The sequence below is a fragment of the Eptatretus burgeri genome, chromosome 1 (genome assembly GCF_056783735.1).
Source record: "Eptatretus burgeri isolate ZD-2024b chromosome 1, Ebu_testis_v1, whole genome shotgun sequence".
NCBI classification, from domain to species: domain Eukaryota; kingdom Metazoa; phylum Chordata; class Myxini; order Myxiniformes; family Myxinidae; genus Eptatretus; species Eptatretus burgeri.
In genome coordinates, this window is record NC_140961.1 from 43,037,064 (window position 1) to 43,052,819 (window position 15,756).

Consider the following 15,756-nt stretch of genomic DNA (forward strand, 5'->3'; position numbering starts at 1 on the left):
TGTCGTCCCTCCGGCGAATTCGAAAACAGATTGATCAAACAGAGCTTCGTTTACGTCTTCTTCTTTCGTCGGTCGTGCATGACTGTGGGGTAGCATCATTTGCTGTGCCGCTGATGCAGTTCCCCCTGTAGGTTAGAGCAGGAATTTGTAATTTGGGCAGGGTGCCAACGATAGATCGCCTACTCTTCGTTTAAGGACACCGTAGGATCTTTACCGTCCACCGACTAATACCGGCAGACGGGACGCCAGTTTAACATGCATCTGAGGGAAGGCACACACATTGATGGCTTCACCCTGCATGTGAAACACCTTGATGACGGTCCATAGCCTGGGTCACGATTCAAACCCAGGTGAGAGCGGTTTAACGTGCTTTCAAACCTCGAGGCATTCCTACCAGCTAATGATATATAGCTTATCAAAGTGAGAAAATCATGGCATGGGCACCGCAGCTATGATTTTTTTTTTTTTTTTTTTCAAGATTTGATCTTCGTCCTGAATTATGTTGGAACCAATTTCGGATTTAAAATGCTTCATGTCGATGTTACAAGCAAATCTTTATCATGGGTTTGCTCTTGCCTTTGCAGCTTAAAATCTCCACGGTGTCTTTTTTGAAATCACCACTCATCTCTGGTTCGAGATTACGCGACTCTGTCTCATTTGTATTCTTCCCACATACCTGTAATGGTTTGAACTCCCATAATGTCACCCCATAAACACATAGATTCATGGGTTAGTTGTGGACTCTAACCTGTTATAAATGTAAGTTCATACAGCATGTACCATTTTACGGTCTTGCACCATTTTAGTCCATCAGAATGATGCGAAGGTAAATACCTTACAAGCAACTTCAACACAAGAGGGGGTCACTGGGCTCATCAAGCCTGCACAGTGGTTGCCAACCTATGTTCCTTTGTCTGTACTCTATACTTTTTTAAATTCTGAGTGTCAAGAAATGGAAGCAGCAGGTACTATTTTTAAAGTCTTTGGTATGACTCGGCTGGGGTTCAAACCGCTTACCTCCCAGACTTGGAGCGGACGTGCTCACCAGTACGCCACCAAATCTGATTGAACAGCTCGACACCTTCAGAGTGAAGGAGCATACCATAAACGTCTCGAGCCATAGATTTGATTCACAGACTGTGGATAAACTGTCTGATTGGTGCTTTGCAGGCCGGGCATTGTATCGCAAAGTGCTCCATCTCTCGGGTGGATGATAAACTGGGTCTCCAGCCTGCTAGCATTATCTGGTGGACGTCAAAAATCCCACGGTGTCCTTCGGGAAGAGTAGGCAAGTTATCACCGGCACCCTGAACAAATTACAAATTCTTTCCCTAATCAGGTGCAGTTGAATGTCAGGCCCGGTCAGCCAGTTCGTGAAAGACTTAGACCAAAAGCATTCCCTGGCCAAACCCACAAGAATGTGAGAATAATTATACAGTGGTAATCCATCCATTCATCCATCAGGACCATACTCTGTACAGAGCGTCAGTGCTGCCAAAGCAGTCTCCTGGGCTCTTGGGCGCAATCCTGGACGGGTCGCCACTCTGACACCGGATACTTGAATGGCTCAATCATCCCATCAAGCTGGTACTCATTTTGCTGACCTCAGAAGGATGACAGGCTGAGTCAACCCCACCTGGTGTTAATTCAACCTAAATCAGGATTTTAACTCTGGACGCTAGAATCCCAAGCCCACCAACCTAACCATTAAGCCACCACCAGGCATATACAGCGGCAACGAGTGGGTGCAAGCATCCGCCACAAACTGCCTCATCCATGAGAACATATCGTGCCCAAATACATTTTTGAAATATCATGCTATGCAGTACTATATCGTTTTTGGCCCTTTCTCAATGGTGAAGGATCACTTTAAAAATTAAATAATTCTCGTATCCAGATCAAGATTCAGATCTTCACCCAAATCTAATCAATTCTTCCTTGCGACAAACCCAAACTCTCCGTCAGGTTTTGCCCAAATCCGTCCACAACTTTTTGAGATATCCTGTGCACAGACAAAAGAGACAAACACACAGAAAGTGGTGAAAACATAACCTCCTTCACCTTCGGTGGCGGAGGTAATAATGTATTGTTATATGGAGGGTGAGATAACAGAAACAGATGGATGAGAGAGAAAGCAAATTTTCTTGACCTTCCGATTGCCATAAAGAAACCGAAATGCAACTGGGCTGGACACGTTACAAGAAGAACAAGGCGTTTGAATAAGCATAGGTAGACAAAAGAGATGGGGAGATGAAATTGATGTTCACCGGAGCACAATAGCCTCAGATTCCATTGACTAGAATAGAATATACCATGTGGAGGAAGGTCTTAATTGTCCCTGGAGTGGATTAAACACGCTGCTCAAGTCGGGCCAGGTGATATGTACGATGAAGCGTTGCACTATTGATCGATCAGTATGTAAAGCACAACAGCATCATGAATTAAGTTTGTTTATGATCAGAGTAAATTTTTAAGAGTTTTTTTTTTTTGATAAGTACACTCAGTCGGTGTTTGTGGTGGTACCTCAAGCTCAAGCGTAAAATCTTTCCTTTAAATTAGGGTAAAGAAAATGAATCGTGCTGCAATATTCATCATCATTTTATCATCGTCAATAGTTTGCATATATTATAAAATTGTTTTTGTAATTAAAAAAAAAAAAAATTTGTATGCAGTGTGTGGCGTTCGCAAAGGTGAAAAAAGGAGATGAAGAAATTGAGAAAAGTAATTAACTTTGATTCATGGAAGGAGTTGGGGAGGATATGGGAGGGATGAGGGCATGTGGGGGTTTTTTTTGTTGTTGTTGTTTTTTTTGAAGAAGGAGCAGGTTTTGGTGGCAAATTGGTGGTGAAGGACATCAGGAATTCTATAGGTTTCAGCACTGGGTAAGAGTTGACTTGGAATGGAAAGTTAGAGGTGATACACAAGTTAGGACAGCTCTGCATGCTTAAGCTCATTTATTTTATATCTCACTTTCTAAAATAAGGCAATTCACCTTCACTCTTTCATTCCTCATTTTTCCCGCCTTTGGAGAAACTTCCACACTCTCTTCAATCCCATTCTTCCCTCCAGGTCTTCAAAGTGGCTGTTCGCCATCACCTCTTATCGTCCTCCATCCAAAACCATGATCTTTTCTACCCCTGCTAATCCACCCCAAATCCACCTCATTCAAATTCCCTGCTTTCCTTCCTGAAAGTCCCTGTAGTGTCTATCTTGTTTACCCCATGTATCCCACCCCATCCCTCTCCCTTTCGCAGATCTCATATCTCTATTCCCCACTGTTTTTTCCTTCCCTCTCCCGTCCCTCTTGTCTCCTCCTCCCCTTGTTGCATGTTTCTGTGTGTTAGCTCTCACACGAGCCTCTTCATTGTGTTCCAAAAAAAAAGAAGAAGCTAATAACACTGAACAAAAATTTTTTTTTACTGGAGATGTGTAAAGTGATTTAGACTAATTTGGGTACGCTGATTTCAAAAATCATAACCGTTTTGCTGTATCACGTCAGGATTTTCAGTAACAGAAATATTCCCATTGCCTAGAAGTCAGGATTTCAATGAAATTTACAAAAATTCATTTATTCATTTATTTCATCATGAATGCTTCAAAATTATAGAAATTACAGAAATACTCCACTAGAATGTAATTAAAAATGCTTTAGGCATTTGGCTTTGCGTTTGTGCTGCTCTGTGTCAGTTTCACGATGCAGGAACCAGCAGAAATCGCCCATCATGTTCGGGTTGTGCCGCCCTTGGTAACGCGTCTCCATGAGTGAAATCTCTTGGTGGAATCGCTCGCCGTGCTCGTCCGAGACTGCTCCCAAGTTGTCAGGGAAGAAGTTCAGGTGCTGGTGTAGGAAATGGATTTTCAGGGACATCCTGGAGCCAAGTTTCCTGAAGGACTCCAGCAGCTGCTGCACTATTTCTTCATAGTTGTCCGCGCACTCGTTCCCCAAGAAGTTGTCCGTCACAGCTTTGAAGCTCCTCCACGCTGCCAGCTCTTTGGGGTTTAGAGTTGTCGGAAAAGTTTCGTCCTTCATCATCTGTCGGATTTGCGGTCCAACAAAGACACCAGCCTTGATCTTGGCCTCCGACAAGGTGTTGCCAAACTTTTCCTTGAGGTATAAAAACCCACGCCCATTCAGATCCATTGCCCGTACAAAACTTTTCATCAAGCCGAGCTTTATGTGGAGTGGTGGAAGGAAAACCTTGGCTGGGTCGACAAGGGCGGCATGCTTCACGTTGTGTCGACCAGGTACATGCTCTTTTCGCTCTTCCCAATCTTTCTTCGTCCAGTGATTCTTGTCGTCTCTGCTATCCCAGAGACAAAGGAAGCACATGTATTTCGTGTAGCCTGACTGCAGCCCTAACAACAGCGCCACCACTTTCAAGTCTCCGCAGATGTGCCAGTTGAAGTCATTGTACTTGATGGAATCAAGCAGCTGCCGCATAGTCTCATAGGTCTCTGTCATGCCGAACGCGTGAGCCAGTGGGACTGATGGTTTCTCGTTGCCATTGTGGAGCAAAACAGCCTTCAAGCTGTTCTTCCCCGAGTCGATGAAGAGGCGCCAGTCTGCAGGATCGTGATCACACCCAAGTTCTTTCAACAGACCGTTGATGTCACTGCAGAATGTCATCGTGTCTTCCATCTCAAAGAACTCAGCCATGTCTCTGTGACGTGCTCTGAACAAGGATATCTTGGTGTTAGGTTCAAGTAGATTCCACTGCTGCAGCCTTGATCCAAGCAGCTCTGCCTTCGCCTTTGACAGCGAGAGATCTCTTACAAGATCATTTAAGTCTCCCTGGTTCAGAAGGTGTGATTCTTGAGTGTCGGGTTCAAAAGGTTCATCATCACCATCCTCTTCACCACTGCTTACAGCTATGTTCTGATCAGCTGGAGGTGTTGGAACGGGGTTCTCGTCATCATGAGGCACAGGTTTACGAGCAGAGACGCAGTCAGCGTACTTGATGTGACCTTTATTCTTCTTGTTGAAGCCGGCGATGCTTGTGCAGCAGAAATAACAATCATCATGATGATTCTGCGGCTCACGCCATATCATGGGCACCGCAAATGGCATGCTCGCGCGCTTGCCCACCAACCACTGAGTCAAGGTTGTGTGACAGCTTGTGCAGCAGATGTGTGGTGCCCAGCTCTGTTCTTGGTCCCCCACCTTACACCCGAAGTAGTGAAAGTAGGCGGCCTTCATTTTCACTGCTGTAGATATACTTCGCTGTTGATCTTTTTTGGTATACCGACCACAGACATAACAGAAGTTGTCAGGATGATTGGTACAGGAACGCCTACTCATCTTTATCTGAAAGAAAGAAATATAACACAAGTTAACAACAATTGTACGAAATAGACATGTTAAAGACATATGTAAATTTCATTGAAATCCTGACTTCTAGGCAATGGGAATATTTCTGTTCCTGAAAATCCTGACGTGATACAGCAAAACGGTTATGATTTTTGAAATCAGCGTACCCAAATTAGTCTTAATCACTTTACACATCTCCAGTAAAAAAAATTTTTTGAAATTTGTTGTTCAGTGTAATCGACTTCCTTGGACAAAAAATATTGTATCTGTTTCATCTTAGAGACGTCTGTTTTGGAAGCCCATCTTTCCAAGATTGAAGAAGAATAAGAAAAAGAAGCCGGAAAGGGAACTCGCAATAGCGGTTACAACGGTAACATTTATTATTCCACTAGCTGAGGTACCTGACGTTGCCCGAAATAAATATCACATTATTTCCCCCAGTTTAAATAAAATAAAGTTTCAGACAGAAGGCTGAATTTGATTAATTGTTTTTGTTTTCTGGGGAGGTTATCTCTCTTGCAATGTTTCTGTTGCTCTGGCTGTTGCATGTCATTCACGGTCAGCTTCAAGGCGTCAATAAGTGATTGTCTTTCTTGTGAGCTTTCCTGCTTCCAGGCTTCTTTGTTTTTTTTTCAGGCTGCTGATATAGATCTGCCAAAACTTGCTTATTTCTTTGGTGGCATGGTAAAGTTGTTGGGATTTTCGAAAACTGCGAAAAAAAAAAAAAACATTGCCACATTAACTTCCTGTGACAACCATTACACACATAATGGGACCTGATGTGGCAGAAAATGACAGGACCGAATTTTGGGAAGAATGCATCGAAATCTGGAATTGCGCCAAATGAAACACTTGTTCCTGTCGCAGGTGCAGTCAAATGCAGTGTTGTTGCAGATCCCGTGCGCTACACACTCCTTCATCCCATAAGAGGTTCCCGTGCCAAATTTGGGAGCTCCAGTTCAAACGGTTTGCACTTGCATTAAGGGCAGACAAACAGACAGGCCAAAATATATACAGGGTGTCCCAAAAGTCACCTCGAGATTTAGAAATTAAATAACATTTCTGTTTTTTTTATCATTTGTTTTTCTTTTCTTTTCAGAATTTCGATAAACATTTGGAAATTACCCGTGGAAAAATTCACAACTGAACAAAGAACCAAAATCGTGGAATTTTATTTTAAATTTCATCGATCAATTATTCTCACCCAAAGAGAATACTGCCGACACTTCAATGCCAGAAAACCACCTTCAGATTTCATGATTCGTTGGTTGATTCAACGTTTTCAGCAATATGGTGACTTGCCACGATCTGGAAGACCACATTCAGCCCGTTCACAGATTAATCGTGAACGTGTACTGGACAGGGTTCAAGAAGAACCAGGAACATCGATGCGCAGACGTTCTGACCAGTTGGGGATGTCTCGGATGTCACTGTATCGCATACCAAGAAACGATTTGCACCTGTACCCATACAAGGTGCAATTGGTGCAAAAGTTGAAACCGACTGATCATCGACAACGCTTAAATTACTCAGTCCAAATTCAGAGGTTGGTCAATGAAGAAAACGAATTTGTTCATAAACTGATTATGAGCGATGAAGCTCATTTCCATTTGAACGGTTTTGTGAATAAGCAGAACTGCAGGTTCTGGGGATTCGAGAATCCTCGGGCTATTCATCAACATGAGTTGCATCCTATAAAATGCACTGTCTGTTGTGGTGTAACGTCAGAAAGGATTATCGGCCCTTTTTTTTTGAAAATGAGGATGGCAGTGCAACGACGGTCACTAATGAGCCATATCAAGCCATGCTCGAGGATTTTGTGCATCCTACAGTGAAGGATAAACCTGCGATGTGGTTTCAACAAGATGGAGCCACTGCCCACACAGCACGAGCCACGGTGGAGCTTCCAAGGCAAATTTTTGACACCGAATAATTTCGCGAAATTCAGAAATTTCTTGGCCATCACATTCTCCTGATTTGACGCCTCCCGATTATTTTCTTTGGGGTTACCTAAAGGAGGGTGTATACGGCAATAAGCCCCAGACAATTCAGCAGCTCAAGGACAACAGCTGTGCAGAAGTTCGAGGGCTGCAGCCAGAGTTATTGTCGCTGTTATGGAAAATGCTGTCGAAAGAGCCCGTCTCTGCGAAACCGAAAATGGAGGATATCTTAGCTGCATCATTTTTCATAAATAAAGCAAATTTATCTCTATTTTGTAAATTTTCTTTTGGTATAAAAATAATCATAAACTTTTTTAAAAACAGAAATGTTATATAATTCCTAAATCTCAAGGTGACTTTTGGAACACCCTGTATTAGATGACAGCAGGAACATTTTCGGAAGACATGGGAGGATCACACAAAACTAAATACAGTAATACTTATTGAAGCAACATAAAAAATATAAAAGTCCAAGGAAGAAGCACACAAACCACAACCACAGCTACACTAAAAACAATTATAACATTAATGATGTCATAAAATATCCTTTTTTCATGTTTCACTTAATGTATGTACTGTATGTATGTATTTTATGCACAGTTAAGCCCAAAATTATTCATACCGAATGAAAAATATGAGAGTTTTGCATTTATCTCATACCTCCAAGCTGGAGTGGTGGAACTTTCACTTCACCCAAGGACATTTAGTTGGCATGTACAAATCCACATATATTTTGGCTCAACATTATTGGCATAACAATAGAAATGTTAAGATTTCTGTTTTTATGCCTGTCCAAAATTATTCATACCCCATACCAAGTCTCAGAATTGAGGCCAATGTTTGTGATAATGCACATGCTTTTGATATTCCTGAGATTCTTTATAATGTTATGCAATTATTCCAAGATGTGTGCGTACAATCTGAATTCATTACAAATGTGGTCTATTGAATGTACAGTGACGAATGTTATAGAACAACACTCTGCTTTTAGACTATAAATTAAGGGGAGCTGATGCAATCATTCTCAGGTCATTGTCAGCATGGCAAAGAAGAAAGAAGTCAGTGAGGACCTTCGGTTGTGCATTGTGAATGCTCACAAGGAGGGGAAAGGCAACAAAGCCTTTCGAAGGAGTTCCGAGTGCCAGTTGCCACCATACAAAGCAGAATTAGGAAGTATAAGGAATTCCACACTGTAAAAACATTGAAGCACGTGGTTGGAAGCCAAAGGTGTCGCCTCGTCTGGCAAGAAAAGTATGGCGAGAGGCCAACAACAATCCACTGATCACTATTAAGGCTCTCCTGAACAACCTTGGCGAGTCTGGGACCAAGATATCAAGGCAGACACTCCAGCGGACATTGCACAAGGGGGGTCTCCATGGACGCCGACCAAGAAAGAAAGGCACAGAAACAGAAAGGCACAGAAAGGCTCGTCTTGCCTTTGCAAAAGCTCAGCTGGACAAAGATCCAAGCTTTTGGTCCTCAGCTCTGTGGTCGGATGAGACGAAAATGGAGCTTTTCGGGCACAGAGATGTTGCTTTCGTTTGGCGAAAGAAAGGTGAAGCATACAACCCTAAGAACACAGTCCCGACCGTCAAGGATAGAGGCGGGAGCATAATGCTTTGGGGATGTTTCTCAGCCAGTGGGCCCGGCAATCTCATCAAAGTGGATGGCATCATGAAAAAGGAGCAGTACATCAAGATCCTTGAGGAAAACCTCAAACAGTCCACAGAGAAACTTCACCTAGGGGAGCATTGGACGTATCAGCAGGACAACGATCCAAAACACACCACCAAGTCAGTCAGGAAATGGTTCCGGGATAATGATGTAGACGTTCTCGAGTGGCCAAGCCAAAGTCCGGATCCCAACCCAATTGAGAATCTGTGGTGGAAGCTCAAGACCGGAGTGATGTGGCAAAGAAGCCTTCCAACCTCAAAAACCTGGAGACCTTCGTGAAGGAGGAGTGGGCCAAAATCCCTGTAGAGACATGCAAAAACCTTGTGAGCAAGTATGTCTCAAATTGCTCAAATTGTCTCAAAAAAAAACCGTTTGGAGGCTGTAATCACAAACAGAGGCTTTTCCATTGATTACTGAATGTGACTTCGAACTGATCTCAACAAGGGTATGAATAATTCTGGACATGACATTTTTTTTTGTAAATCTATCAATAAAATACCCCCGAAACAATGTATTTCTTGAAATGTCTCTTGCAGTGATTCTTTCAGCTGTTTAATGTAACTTAAGCCAGAAGAAACTCATTCCTCAAATAACACGATTCAAAATACTCCAAATTTGCTAATGGGATGAATAATTTTGGGCTTAATTGTATGTATGTACATATGTATGTATGTATGTACTTTATGTCTGTATGTACTTTGTCTGTAAGTACTTTATGTATATATGTATGTACTGTATGTATGTATGATGTCTGAATCTTATAGAATCGAAAACGGCTTGGCTGCTCTCCATCAAATTTTGTACACATGCTCAGGTTACCCATGGGTACTCAGGACGTGAACACAAAATATCACCACTGCCCCCCCCCCCAGCCTCCCCCTTCCCCATGAGGGTAGGGAGACTTTCAATTTTTGCCTGTGCGTGTGGAATTGTACAAGTGGTTTAACCACTGATCCCTGCTTGAGGGAGGGGGTACTGTCACCAGATGAGGAGTTGATTAAAGTGGACTTGTGAAAAATTGCTTCATAAAGAATAAAGAAAAAATGGGCAGCTGGAAAGATGTCTCAAACTAAATTTGAGAAGAAATATATAAAGGCCACAATAGACTAAGCATATTCTGCAAAATTGAAAACGAGGTATGCCGTTAATTTTATAGCACCTTTTTCTCCTCATATATCATTATATTAATTACAGGGTCGGGGTGTTGGTGGGGGGGGGGGGGAGACCATGGAAGGGTCGCCCTTCAGGTGATAAATTGACCAACTTAAGCATAGCATTTTCACATTCAAGCACCATATTTCACCCATGTTTACCCATCTCCCTCATAAATTACATGGTATAAGCGTAGGCATGAAATTTTCATGCCTTATGCAATCCAATGCTGCGTCCCGATCCTCGATCGCTTCTCAACAACACAGTTTGATGAGCTCATTAAGGCTGAAACAGCTGTCGTCAGCACCATTCAGATGAGGGGAAGAATTTCAACACCTTTCATATATTTTTTATTATTTCACTGTTGATGTGCATGTTGTGCTGTTTAATTATATTGAGTAAAATAAGCCTTATTGTCAAGATTTGTTCGGTAGCATAGATCTCTTTGTCTGACAGGATAGAGCAGCGGAGCTGCACTCACCTTTGGGCTGCCTAGTTTGGGTTCGATTCTTGACCCTCCTATGAAATTTCAAACTGGTGCTTCGCAGACAGGGCGATGCATCAATGAGGATGTACTTTATGTTGGTGACCCATCTGTGTGAATTAGCTCGAGGATATTGAAGATACTACGGTGTTTTTCAACAAAGAGTAAGCGAGTTGTCGCTGATACCTGTGCCAAATTCCTGCCCTGATTACGACTGTGAAAAGAATGGCAAACCACCAAGTGCAACTCTTGCAGTACTCACCTGCCTAGTGGGGGCATGAGGAGCGTGGGAAGTGGGAGAGAGGGCGGGAGGGCGGACTCTGTAATCATGATGCCACCAGACTCAACTTGAGGTGTAATGGTTAAAGCATCTGCTCTGAGTCTGGGAGGTCTGAAGTTCAAACCATGGCCAAGTCATTCCAAATACTTTAAAAATGGTAAGTGCTGCTTCCTTGCTTCATGGTCAGCATTTTAAGGGATAGAGCACAGACAAACAACCATCGGTTGGCAATTATAGCACAGGCTTTGATGAGTCTTATGGCCTCCCCCTGTGTTGAAGTTCCTTGTAAAGGAACTGTGTGTGTGTGTGTGTGTGTGTGTGTGTGTGTGTGTGTGTGTGTGTGTGTGTGTGTGTGTGTGTGTGTGTGTGTGTGTGTGTGTGTTTGATCGAGAGGAGAGAGAAAGAGAGAGAGAGATCTTTATATCAAGATAACCTCTCTCCACTTGATGCTCTAAACTGACACCTCACATAATTTAACTGACACCTCGCATAACCTTTCCGCCCAGGTAGGCACGTGGGATACGATCACTGGACTTAACATGTCAGACGTGAGGAAACAGAGGTGTTTGAACGTGACCGACTCCTTGTTGAACCGCACACTCATTGTTACAAGTATACTGGTATGATTGTCTACCTCTTCTCTTTAAAGGGTTAGTTTGGCTGTTTGTTCCCCCAAATTGTTCATACAACTCTCGGCTGTTTAACTCTTTCCTTTCTCTGTTTATACTACACATTATCGATGAAATGAAAGTCATCAATTTTCAGCCGACACCACATTGATCAGCAAGAGGTTTGATTTCATACAGACTCATCCATTTATGAAAGTGAATTTGTAAGAAAGCTCGGAAACATCAGAATCATGCCCCTTGCCATAAAATAGATAACTGGTCAAAAACAAATATGGACTAAGTTTAGAATAATTCTTCAGGGCAATGTTTTGATGACCGAGCAATGATGAAATGAACCGCTGATAACCCAGGACAGGTATTGATCCTCAAAGCTATGATCATTAATTAAATAGTTTTTTCGTTTCTTTTTCGTCTGGGTATTGAGTGGAGAAACATGACCAAGTGAGTTGATACAACATTTAAATTTTTAATGACTGACAAATATGTGTTCGTGAAACTGCAGAATAACAATTTGTTTTGATTCTTATTGACCGTTTCAAATTGTGTGCCAAAGGTACATATGCAATGAGTTTCTTTTTTTTTTCCGCAGCAACAGCCGTACCTGAAGTTACGCTCCTCATCCGAACAGCTCACGGGGAATGCACGTTTTGAGGGTTACTGCGCAGACCTTCTGGTCGAGTTGTCAGCCATATTGGGGTTCTCCTACGAGATCCGAGTCGTTCCGGACAATAAGTTTGGCTCACAGGAGGAGAATGGACAGTGGAATGGGATGGTCAAAGAGCTTATTCAACATGTAAGACCTTTATTTTCATTTTCTCTTTCTGTGTCCCTTCGACTTACTAATCCATGTCCGTACGTTTTCCTCCTCCGTTTGATTATTGTTACAAATTAACGAGGTTCTATGAGCTAAGGAACATGATGGAGTATACTGATACATCTGACATTAATGAATTGACCAAAATGGGGTTTTTTTTCATGGAAAAGCAAGGTGATGGAGTTCACGAACTGACAGAAGGGCAGTGGGGCAACTCGTCGACACAAATAAGCAAGGGAATGAACAAACAGGAAAAAGGGCGACAGAGAGAGAAGGTAAGGAAACACAGTAACTTGCAAGTAAGACGTCTGGATTAGCTTAATGGGGATAATAAAGATTGTGGGTGAGGATGTGTGTGTGTGGGGGGGGGGGGACGTCAGATGGAAGTACACACCTACTTGAAGCCTTGGAGGGAAAAGTGGGATAGCACAGCTTCTGGAATGTGGTTCCGTTCCACAGACTGGAAAAGCGAGGAACACAATAGTTGAGGTTTGCAGTGAGTCTGGATTTTGGAAGTTGATAGTTTCATGGTTATAATGGTTTTGGAAGGTTTCATGTCATTCAGCTGCCTGCGCTGAGAATAAATTGACAAGAAACATCTTATCATGCACGATATCAGCAATGCCTCCTGTGTCAATGTCGACAAAAATGAAAGTTTGTTTCATCCTGAAAACCTGATTGATTCTCAGAGCCTGTTTTCATAGTCTGTGCGAAGCATTAAATAACACCGTGGCAGCCAGAGCTTACTATTTAAGGCTATTCTAAATTCTGTTGTACCTGATGTCATCGGCAAAACCTGCAGACTGAATCTTTTGTCATGCAGAAGGCAACAGCTTTATTTCAACTCACCTTAAAAGTACAGTGTTGAAGGACAGGTGATGCAAAAGGGGCTATTTATTAGTCACTTGGGGTGAAGGGAGGGAGGGAGTAAAATGAGAAAAATAATCTTGAGCAAAGGAAAAGAAGAAAGGATGACTGGAGAGAGAAATGAGGGTAGGAGCTGTGGCAAGAGTTGAGAGAGAAGGGGAATATTGTTTGGAGTGGGTGGAGGTGAGGGGAGAGAACAGAAGGAGAATTCATGGAGTGGGTAGGGGATTGCAATTGTTCTCCATTTACATGTGTAACCATAACGACACTAGGTAGAGCGCATACCTCCACCAGACTGAACAGTTTATGTTTGTATCCCACTGATAGGTTGGATCGGCACCTGGAACCTGAACCAAAATCGAATTGGCTTCTTCTTGACACATACCCAACTCATCCACCAAGTGTCATCTGAATCCGTTGAAATGTCATGCTATATATCGTTTTTGGCCCCATCTCTCAATCATGAAGAATCACTTCAAAGATAAAAAAAAGTTTCTCATATCCAGATCCACATCCGGATCTTCTCCAAAATCCAATCGATTTGTCCTAGTCACACACCCAACATGTTCACCAAGTTTCGTCCGAATCATTCAGTCCATAACTTTTTGAGATACCCTGCTCACAGACAAACAAACAAACAAGAAAGATGTCGTGCAAAGCATGATACTTACGAAATCGAAATAAACAATCGTTGCTGTTGAAACAGCAATTTGACAATTTAATAAATTTGACCTATCAAGTGTTTTACATGATTGAATGTCATGCAAAACAAATTTGGTTGATACATTTTCTAATTGTGGCCCAAGAGGTGTTTTGCATGTTTTGGATGGCCTTGATCTTGAGTTTCAATTTGACTTGCATAACCCGCGCTCTGCGCGACATGTTGGGGTGGGTGTGTTTGAGAAAGGAACTGATGCAGAGTATCAGTAGTAATTTTACTTTAATGCAGTAAGTGGAATACGATTTCACCGTTTCAGAACCATTTTATTTACTCTTTTTTTGTACCATGCACCTCATATGGTCTTTGAGATAATGTAAGCCGAATATCACGTTACGCGAGCGCAGAACAAAGTCGAAGATAGCGCGACACGAAACCACAAACTCGGAAATAATATATAAGATATCAAGAATTATTGATGTATGGGTCAAAATAAATTCACATAAAGTCCCATTTGATTATAATGTGGTGAAATTGTTGTTATTGAAACCAGTGACACGTCAAAATGGTTAAATCGATCGTTCTGATTTTTGATTAGCCAATTCTGACCCAATATGCAAATCCTGTTTAAATTTCAAGTTAATATGATGAAAATTGATGATTTGATGTGACCTTGAGCTTTGACCTTTTTACCTCAAACAGTGGTCTTCGGTGATCCAATATGCAAACCCTTTTCAAATTTCAAGTCAATCGGATGAAAATTTATGATTAGATGCGAACTTGACCGTTGAATCTTTGAGCTTTTGACCACTAAAACAATATGCTTCCAGGTTTCGATTGGTGAACCAAGATTGGTGAACCAATTGGTGTTAACTTACCAGAATTTGCAATGACTGTTACAAGCAAGAACATCCCGTGTTTGCTTCGATGCGAGGTATGAAAAAATGACGTCCCTACTCGTGACGTCTTCACACAGCGATGTTTGCAATAGCAGGAATGCACTAATAATTGGAGCCTTTTTTAACATACTAAAACTCATGGAAAGATGATGTGATCGAGGATAGAAAGTTTATTTGCTGTTTACTATGAGAGGGAGAAGAAGAATTGACTAACAAGAGTAGGAAACATCAAGCAAATATGGCAGTTTCGTGTGATGTGTCTCACTGTCGCCGAATCTAATATATATATATATATATATATATATATATATATATATATATATATATATATATATATATATATATATATATATATATATATATACTAGCCGAAACCCCGTCACAGACGGATTCCGTTCCATGAGCCCAATATGACAACCAGTGGCGGCTATTGTAAGAGCCGGATCCTAGTCGATGTACTCCATGGCCTTACCTAATGAGGCCTACAAAACGTCCTTGTGCACGACATTTTTGGTGTACACTACTCCTTGTGAAGAAGTCCCCTGATTTGTGCACGTGTCTACTTTGACGTACAAACACCGTGTCAAAACTTCTCAGGTCACAGTACCGAGAAAAACGTGACTCGACCGCTAGGTGGAGCACAAAATTGGTCCTTCAGTATTAATATATAGAAGATACAATATTTCTTGTTACATTTTTTTGTGTCAAATTCACATTCTGAGGTAGTCAGCATGTGCAGAAGAGGGTTTTACATTACAGACGCTATTTTCAAGGAGTGGAATTACACCGCTCAGCGGTGACAGTCTGTCGACGACAGACGTAATGACGTCGGCGAATGACCTATGATGTCATGACGTCCTTACGCTTCTCAGCGGTGACGTCACACGTCGCTATGTAAACGAATGTAAAACGAAAAGTGTTTATTCTGCTTCAGAGTTGAAGTTTGGCTATTGCTACTATGTGCGATGCACTCTTACAGGTACGAAGTTTCTTTCAGTCCAGGTCACAGTACCGAGAAAAAGGTGACGCGACCGCGAGGAGGAGCACAAAT

At 42.1% G+C, this 15,756-nt stretch overlaps 1 protein-coding gene across 1 annotated transcript in view; it reads left to right on the plus strand.

Annotated features, from left to right (window-relative positions):
- The window catches only part of LOC147034347 (glutamate receptor ionotropic, kainate 2-like), a 423,936-nt gene that overhangs the window by 290,834 nt on the left and 117,346 nt on the right, over window positions 1-15,756 (plus strand). The window contains exons 10-11 of the mRNA XM_085881293.1: window positions 11,345-11,458; window positions 12,057-12,260. Of these exons, the coding sequence (XP_085737419.1) occupies window positions 11,345-11,458; window positions 12,057-12,260 (318 nt within the window). The remainder of the gene's footprint in view (window positions 1-11,344; window positions 11,459-12,056; window positions 12,261-15,756) is intronic.